The 10,235-nt window shown below is 28.9% G+C and overlaps 1 protein-coding gene across 1 annotated transcript; it reads left to right on the forward strand.

Moving 5' to 3' along the window:
- The first annotated feature begins 8,461 nt into the window (after positions 1-8,461).
- Positions 8,462-9,133, forward strand: LOC119688630 (sperm flagellar protein 1-like). Its single transcript, XM_038103302.1, has one exon. It carries the CDS (start codon positions 8,462-8,464, stop codon positions 9,131-9,133), a length of 672 nt encoding a protein of 223 aa, XP_037959230.1.
- Positions 9,134-10,235: the final 1,102 nt, after the last annotated feature.

The raw sequence follows: 10,235 nt of genomic DNA on the forward strand, positions 1-10,235 counted from the left end.
AAGTCTACGAATGACTGATGCTATGACTGATGCTTGATAAGACGACTATAACATTGATGAGGTTGTTTTGGTTATTGAGGCAGTCCATGTTAAAGCTTCAATAATTGTTATAGGAAGCATTGAAGTTACTTTGTTTTTAACCCAATACTGTATTCGTTTTAAACCTATGATTTACAACTTACTTTTCACATAGTTTTTGTTGTTTTACACAAGGATTAGTTGTTAGTTATTTTAAAGTAAGATACACTATTGTGAAAAAAAGAAAATCACCACACATTCATTTCTATTGGAATGAATTTTACGGCTGATGTCTTTAAAGTGAAAGTTGCTTTTCAAAACATTCGGAACAAACAAGGATGCATGTTACACACATACATTGTGAACTGAACCATGTTACTGTTGTTTGCAGTGAAAGCACGATTAACCACAAGAAGTTATAGTTGCTTAGAAGACGACATCAAGTACAAAATTTCAATGAAACCACAATCTTAAATCATCAATTTTGCTGTAATTAATACGAATTGCGAGTTCAATGTGAACTTGAGTCAAAAACTTAAGTCTATTAATGAGTTTGCCTAAACATATCAAGCAGACTGTGTTACGTTCTCGTCTCTAATAAAATGCGACGATAACCATTTACTAAGGTGTGTTTATGCCATTGGTGTCATGTGTAAATAATCTGTATCTAATCGAACAATTACGCATTTCTGATCATAAAACGCAGCCTTGCATTTGCACATTGAAATGCTTTAAACTCCATTAGGATTGCGTTTTGCGTTTCAATACCTTGGTTCTCATTAAAGCAAGCAGAAGTTCAGAGGTTTAAGGTTTAACGTTTTCTTCACATTCCAAAAAACGATTATTGTATGCATAATTATAATTGTACTCTGTGTAAAAAGTATCGGAAACCTTTAATCAAAACCATCAGTCAATATAGTTATGGCACTCTTTCATTAATTTTCTTAAAAATTTTCTTAGTTCATGAGAATTTCCTCATTTTTTTTAGTTTGCGACCAAAACTCCTTTCTTGAAATGACAATTAAGATAACTATATGTCAAGTGATTCATAATAAATGAATATGGTTATAAGTTGCATACGTTCAGAGCTGTGCAATAATGATTACATTTGTAATTAGATTACACTCAATTATAAATTACTGATTAATTTAATTGATAATTGAATTTCCAGATTATATGTGTAATTTAATTGAAAACTTCAATTACGAATTACAGTATAATCTTAATTTGTAATTTAGTTTCTGAATTACAGTCATAATTGAAATTGAAAAACCAAATTTCAAATTACGTGTAATTTGCAAAAATAATCTAGAGAAGAAGAAGCATTGAAACTTTTGAAAGATGATAAACGAATCGAAACTATGGTTGGATTTTGGGTTGTAAGTGGCCCGCATTTTATTTGCGCCTTCATTCATAGTATTTTGTTGGGTTGCTTGTTTTTGTTTTTTACATTTGGTGTGTAGAAGTGTTCCATTAGAACTTCAAAGCAGATCAAGAGGCAGAAAAATTTTTTCTTTTGTACGCAAATCGAAATCTGAATATGTTGCATTGTTGCTTTTTTTCATGAAGTTGTCAATTTAATATTGCTGTTTTTTTTTTGTATTTCTGTCTTGTGCAGTGATCGAAAATATGTATTTAGAAATGTGTATACTTGTTTCATTTGTTCGGTTGCGTGTGTACTTTTCTATGCTTTTGCTCTATGATATTTGTTTGTTTTGCTTGTATGTTTTTTTTGTTTTGGATTGTAGTTTTTTTTATGAAATTTAGGAAGGTGTCTACTTCGCATGATTTTTTTTTTGTTTTAAGCGCTGATATGCATGTGTGTCAGAATGTGTATACATTTTGTTGTTTTTTTTTGTTTAATTGATTGAACATTTGACTATGAGTTGCGCGTAAATTTTTTAAAGCAAATTTGAAAAGATCGTTGTTTTTGTGCATCAAATAAATATATGCAAATTTGTAAGCAGTATATGTATGTGTGTACAATGTGTATGCAAATAATATAATTTTATCTGTAATGAGATTATGCCTACATTTATGTTTTAAGAATTATTTTTATTGCTAAATACGATTTAGAAATTATAATAACAAAAATGAGTAAAAATATGTAGTTTAAGAATAAAATTTTTGGACAAACTCTTATGCTGGATGTATATTTGGTTTTGTATGTGCAATAATTTTTTATTGAATATTTATTAAATGGTTAATTGCGTACAATGTTTAATTTTTCCCTGTTATATACGTATATGTGTATTTTTATATTTCTGAATATAATCAATAATTTTAATAACTAATTTTTATTAATATCGTCTAGTGATAATATGCATGTATATATAAAATTTTTAAAATTATATATTTCAATATTTTGTAGCAATGTGATAACAATATCAAATATACTTTAAAAATTTATATTTCAATTTAATATGAATGCACTCGGTACAAATATTTTCAGAAAAAAATCAGTAGTAATAAGCGTGCATTTAAGGGTTTTGCCCAGTTTTATTTTTTTGTTTTTTGTTTTAAGCGAATGTGTGTACTTTTCTTCTTTTTTTTTGGTTTGACTGATTTCACATTTGCTTATGCGTACCGCCTGAATTTTTATAAGCAAATTTGGGAAGACCGTTTTTTTTGTAAGCAGTATATGTGTGTACAACGTGTATGCAAATATAAGTACAAGTTTATCTTTATGCCTACATTTGTTGTTGTAAGCGATAATGTGCATATTGATACGTTTTGTTGATTGTCTAGTTGATTAAGAATAAAGAAAAGAAAAAATTTAACTTACGCACTTTGGTTTTATAATTTAAGACAGATTAAAAGTGTTTGTAAATTAGTTCAAGAAAATCTTTATTGAAAAATTTATTTAAATAATGTATATAAAAAAGATATAAAATTTAATTATATATTGTTTTATATCTTATACTTTTAGTTTGCGTATTTTTAAATGAATTATTAGAAAAATTTATTTATGGAATATCTTTAATTTTGTATATCATATTTAAGAATACATACATATGTATATGCCAACAACAACGCTTATTTATTAAATGTATATATTTATTAAATTAAAATTTAAGTTAATGATGAGATAATTTACTAAATTAAGGAATTAATTAAAATTATTTAAAAATAAATTTATTTGTTATTAAAACAAATATAATATATCTGACGTCTTCAGCACCTGTGGAACGATTATTTTCTTTCGCTGGTATCGTTAATACGCCCAGGCGACATGCGATATCAGATGAGCATTTTCAAATGCTTACAGTACTAAAAGGTAATATAAATTTCCACTAATTTAAAAAATTTTGTTAATGTAAATTATGAAAATTATGTAAAATTATGTAAATTATGTATGTAAATATTTTATGCTGACTTAAAGTTTTTTTAAAGATAATTTTTTAGAAGTTAAAATTTAATTAGTTATAAGAAATTATCAATTTTTTTAACATAAATTTAAAATTTACATTTAAAGATATATTATATTTGTTTTAATAACAAATAAATTTATTTATTAAATTAAATAAATTATGTAAATTTATTTATTTACTGTCTTAAATTATAAAACCAAAGTGCGTAAGTTAAATTTTTTCTTTTCTTTATTCTTAATCAACTAGACAATCAACAAAACGTATCAATATGCACATTATCGCTTACAAAAACAAATGTAGGCATAAAGATAAACTTGTACTTATATTTGCATACACGTTGTACACACATATACTGCTTACAAAAAAAACGATCTTCCCAAATTTGCTTATAAAAATTCAGGCGGTACGCATAAGCAAATGTGAAATCAGTCAAACCAAAAAAAAAGAAGAAAAGTACACACATTCGCTTAAAACAAAAAACAAAAAAATAAAACTGGGCAAAACCCTTAAATGCACGCTTATTACTACTGATTTTTTTCTGAAAATATTTGTACCGAGTGCATTCATATTAAATTGAAATATAAATTTTTAAAGTATATTTGATATTGTTATCACATTGCTACAAAATATTGAAATATATAATTTTAAAAATTTTATATATACATGCATATTATCACTAGACGATATTAATAAAAATTAGTTATTAAAATTATTGATTATATTCAGAAATATAAAAATACACATATACGTATATAACAGGGAAAAATTAAACATTGTATGCAATTAACCATTTAATAAATATTCAATAAAAAATTATTGCACATACAAAACCAAATATACATCCAGCATAAGAGTTTGTCCAAAAATTTTATTCTTAAACTACATATTTTTACTCATTTTTGTTATTATAATTTCTAAATCGTATTTAGCAATAAAAATAATTCTTAAAACATAAATGTAGGCATAATCTCATTACAGATAAAATTATATTATTTGCATACACATTGTACACACATACATATACTGCTTACAAATTTGCATATATTTATTTGATGCACAAAAACAACGATCTTTCCAAATTTGCTTCAAAAAAATTTACGCGCAACTCATAGTCAAATGTTCAATCAATTAAACAAAAAAAACAACAAAATGTATACACATTCTGACACACATGCATATCAGCGCTTAAAACAAAAAAAAAATCATGCGAAGTAGACACCTTCCTAAATTTCATAAAAAAAAACTACAATCCAAAACAAAAAAAACATACAAGCAAAACAAACAAATATCATAGAGCAAAAGCATAGAAAAGTACACACGCAACCGAACAAATGAAACAAGTATACACATTTCTAAATACATATTTTCGATCACTGCACAAGACAGAAATACAAAAAAAAACAGCAATATTAAATTGACAACTTCATGAAAAAAGCAACAATGCAACATATTCAGATTTCGATTTGCGTACAAAAGAAAAAATTTTTCTGCCTCTTGATCTGCTTTGAAGTTCTAATGGAACACTTCTACACACCAAATGTAAAAAACAAAAACAAGCAACCCAACAAAATACTATGAATGAAGGCGCAAACAAAATGCGGGCCACTTACAACCCAAAATCCAACCATAGTTTCGATTCGTTTATCATCTTTCAAAAGTTTCAATGCTTCTTCTTCTCTAGATTATTTTTGCAAATTACACGTAATTTGAAATTTGGTTTTTCAATTTCAATTATGACTGTAATTCAGAAACTAAATTACAAATTAAGATTATACTGTAATTCGTAATTGAAGTTTTCAATTAAATTACACATATAATCTGGAAATTCAATTATCAATTATAATTACTCTGTAATTGTAATTTAATTTGTAATTTAATTGATTTTGCACAGCTCTGCATACGTTTCTTGAGTTTTTTGCGAATTACTCTGGCACAAGGAAGACCAAAGTGCCATGTTGCACTAACGTGATGAAAATCAATGAGTTAATCTTCCAAAAATCTGGCCGCTTTTAGCGTCAGTTTTCATATAAGTAATTCACGATGCTAAATAGTATTTCATATTCACTGTTACCTCAATATTATTCAAAGGAGAATCTACAACAAATGTGTGGTAACAAGAATGTGACATTATTTAGTATGCAAGTTCCTGTGCAAATTTGCAGGGATGTTAAGTAAGCTGTATTCTTATGTTTCATGGATTATGAACAGAGTACGACACAACCTACGGATAAGAAAACCCTGAAAAATAGTTATTGATGGAAAAGCGTAATGCAACTAAGGATTAGTATTGAAACCAAATTGTTGAGATACGAGCATAACTGGCTATTAGGATATTGTTATTAGAATAAATCGGGGAGTATGATAAGAGTATACATTTTTCCCACTGTTACTTAATTACTTTGAATATATTTGACAATAGAATTAGGAGCCTATTGGCGCTATAAATAAGAGTTAGTGTGCAAACCGCAAAATAGTATAAAATATACAGACAGTACAATCTTTTTCACTGATCAGTTGGATTACTTGCAATAATTAATAAATATGATAAATAAAGAGAGTTAACTGTTTGGATTAAATATACCTAAATGTAAAATAAATAATATTATAAACAATATTATAAATAAAATAAAACAATATTGTTGTGTAACAAAATCAGTATGTCGAAATAAATGCTAAGGGTAACAATTAACTGATTAATCGCATACAGTCTTTTAAATATCTAAGCTGAGGCGAATCATCCCTGAAATCAGGGTAAGGAAGGTTCGAGATGGTCAGAAATGCTTTCTTAAAATTTGTGAAAATTTTAACTAAATATAAATTAAATACAAAACAACAAATACGATACATAAAAAGTTATGCGTGGTTTCTTTTATTTTTGGCACGAACACTTGAAGTAATACCTATTAACAAACCATAAGGTTTAGAAATGCGATGTTCCCATCGTTTACTAAAGATAGCGGCTACTTAAAAATTAAGAAGAAGAAATTAAGAATGAAAATTGTTCATGAAGCACCATAGGATTGCTTATCTGGAGCATGTTTTTCATAATACTGAGACTTGTACGCACCTCCTGCGATGTAGGGGTTAGAATATTCCCGAGGTAAGGCATGAATGTCGTAAAAGGCGACTAAAATTCCGGTGCCTCGCCGACCCTTATGTAGGAAGTGTGCATGGTAGTGAGGTCTGCACTTGCGACACTTGAGCGGAGGTGCAAGTCCGATACGACGGGGGTCAGAAGAATGTTCGGTTAAATGTTCAGTTGAGAATGTTCAGTTCAATAGTTGCATTTGGCGTGGAATTGCGTGTTTACCACCGGGTGCTGTGACCCAAAAATCGTCAGAGGTTGAATAAGAGGCTCGCATTGCACTAATATGGAAGTTATACCTTGCATGCGTGTTTTCATTGGTACCGTGGAAATTTCTAAATATATTTCAATGGCTTGTTAATTGACACTTCGTATCAATACGTTATTGTTTTGAACACTCTCTTGATTTGTACACGAACTAGTCCAAAGGAACTAGTGAAATGATTGGTCCGGTAATAGTAAATTCTATGATTTTTGAACAGAAGAAAACCGAAACAAATGAGGAACAAAGAAAGTCAATCACAAATTAGAGTGGTCTATTAGGTAAACTTCACAAAAAAAGTTATGGGAACATATGTAGGGTGATGTTTTGAAAAAAGTCAAAATAACGGTTTTTTGCATATAACTCGAAAACACTACACAGGAAAACAAATTGTTGTGATTTCCGATTTCTACGGAAAATTTCCCTATAGGAAATATGGGTCTCGTCTTTGGAAATTTTTGGCTGTAAGCCAGTGACATTTTTATTAAATTTAAAATTAATTCTATACGTTTACTAATTTTTTCTACGTAATTAATAATTTTAATAAAATAATAATTAGTTTTTAATAAAATAATATACAAAATAAATAGTGTGCGTAACAATGGAAATGCAAGTCATTAAAACGCGTCGCGATGGACACGAATGAAAAAAATTTAGATACGGTAAGTTAGCGATGTGTGGACGGGGACAATTCTACTGCTTATGAACTAGTGAAAAGACTAGTATCGAGGTGCATCAAACTGAAAAATTGACACCGGCAATGACAACTCATTGTAAAATTCACGAGTTGAGCCCACATGAAGTGGATTAGGAAGCGACTAGTACCTTACACTTGAGGATTAATGAATTTGCTAGTTCAGAACAAGTCCCAGGCGCTGCTGGGTACATGCATCGAATAAAATCATGCTCTATACCATACTCTCTATCATACTTTATATGAAACAGCTTTTTATTTGAAAGTGATATAAATTAATATCAAGTGAGACACATAAATCTCGAGTTCTATACAGATTTACCAATCAAATATGATAATTGCTCTGAAAGTGAATTTCGATTAAAAAAGTTGCCCCAGGTTTACTAATCCAAAACAGCATATGTAGTAAAAATTTTTTTATTGTTTCTGAAACATGTCTCTTACTGACGATATGACAGAAACACATCGTGACTTATGAAATGTAAGGAGAGACTAACAAAGTAGTTATATAGTCAAAATAATTTTATGACAACTCAAAAAATGGTAGCTGATTTCAATGCCAATTGGTCGATACAATCTTTAACAATTTTCTCTAAGGGCTATGTTACGTAGAGTGTTATGGGCTCATCAAGAGCAAAATTGTGGCTCTCAATACAAATTATGAAATTGAGAGTGAGAGACAAAAAGAATATTTGTGGTTACATTTCATCATGAGAGCTGGGGCTATCTGCTAACATTTGTGTCTTTTCGAAACAAATTATTACAATTTCTGTGATGTTCTGCATAACATGCATTTCCGTCAAAGCCAAAAATAGCCACTTTTGATGGGATATAACATTTTATATAACAAGGCCCTTATTGTGTTTACTTTAATAAGTAATACATAAGTAGGCTTGAAAATAGTTAACTTTTAAATAAAATTTAACAAGAAATATTTTTGTAATAAATTTATTATCAATAATCAAAACTTGTGACATCCAATCCAAAATTCTAATAGTCTTATGGAAAGAAAAAAACAAAATTATTGTAAAATGAGCATACGAAGTAGTGAACAAATATACTGGAACCAAAAAATTAAGCCACTTACTAAATATGAACTTAATGAGTTACTCGATTGGTTGAAAGACCATAAGATCACATTTCAAAAACTAAATCGGGATTTCTCGGACTCCGTACTGATGGCCATTTTACTCAAACAAATTATACCAAAAAAAATTGATGTTCATAACTATTCAAAATGCAACGGGGTCAAATCAAAGTTATACAATTGGAAAACGATGAATACCAAAGTATTTACCAAAATACAAATGACACTAAGTAATGTACTAATGGAAAAATTGGCGAAATCTGTGCCAGGCGTTATTGAAATTCTTCTTACCCAGGTTATGCTGTTTGAGCGAGGAAAGCTAGCAAACAAAATAAAGTCGGCTTGCGGAGATATGAATTGGAACGAAGATAAGGATGTCATTATCGTTAGTGTTAACAAGAAGATTGGTAAAACTATCACTCAAGTGCCGCAGAAAATGATTCGATATGCTCTCTTTGAAGAAGCTAAAGATTATTTAACTGCTAACAGAAAGATTTTGAAAATTGCTCACAATAAGATTGCACGTATAGAGAAAATGTTGGAATTAAGAAATAAACGCATCGATGATCTTATCAAAGAAATCCATTTAATGTCTAATCATGAAGAGAACATCTGAAGCATAAACACAACTTAGCCGGTATACGAATATAAAAGTTCGATAGTTAATATCAAATTTGCTTTTAATACGTAGTTGAAAATGAAATCAATAATGGACTGGACTATATTTTATTAAAACTTTAACTTATCAAACATTTGATTTTTCTGTTTTATTCTATTATTGCTTCCAATAACCACAATAGTCATCGTAGGTCAACTCATAGACATGCGCTCTCAGTAAACAAACTGATATGAAAGTGAGAGTGAAAGAGAAAGAGAGAGAGAAATTAGGCTCAAAACTAAGTTCAAAATCATGTTATTGCTGAGGTATTGCCAGATGTCTATTTTCCATCGTCTGATCCGTCAGTGGCTTAGTTATATTCCACAATCGTACTCGTTTTTATAACTTTTTAAGTTGGTTGTATAATAATCTCAGATCTAACGTCGTATTTAATGACTTAATAATATTAGGAATTTTATTAAGTTAGGAATTATTGTTAATTAGGAATTATTGTTAATGCCTTTGCCGTTGGTTCACCACACTTGGGAAGATGTGTGTATGTTGCATTTCACTATAGGATGTCTTTTCACACCGTGTATAATATAGGAAATATTAATATTAGACACACTTAATAACAGCCCCATATACGCTTGCTACTTTCATGATACACAACTGCGTATCTTACTCTTTTGTAAGGTAAACAAAGAATAGGTAACACAGCTCTCTAAGAGTTAATGTCTACATTACTGGCAGCACAATCAGATGGAAAAGAAGAAGTATATTCTATATTAAAAAAATATATGCCAATATTTTAACAATAAAGTAATTAAGCCTTGAGTCAAAGTAAACTTGACTTTTTCGAGACAATCTGATATTCATACCCATCTATCTAAGACAGATAGAACTATTCTTACATATTATGTATTGCTCTGGAACTTTTAAATTTAAAAAAGGTGAAGTGCACAATTTCCATTGAGAACTTGTAGTTTTGGTAGAACCAAACTATATTTTTTCACTGTAGAATCTAACTTAACGAATGGTCAACAATAAATACCATTTTAAGAGTTTATTTGAAATAAGTCCATATATAGTCCAATATAGTTCATAATGACTTATTACG

This window comes from Teleopsis dalmanni, chromosome X, assembly GCF_002237135.1.
Source record: "Teleopsis dalmanni isolate 2A chromosome X, ASM223713v2, whole genome shotgun sequence".
Lineage (NCBI taxonomy): Eukaryota > Metazoa > Arthropoda > Insecta > Diptera > Diopsidae > Teleopsis > Teleopsis dalmanni.

Excerpts from the sequence above, each read along its gene's own strand:
- LOC119688630 (XM_038103302.1), top strand. The coding sequence starts at position 8,462 with ATGAGCATACGAAGTAGTGAACAAATATACTGGAACCAAAAAATTAAG.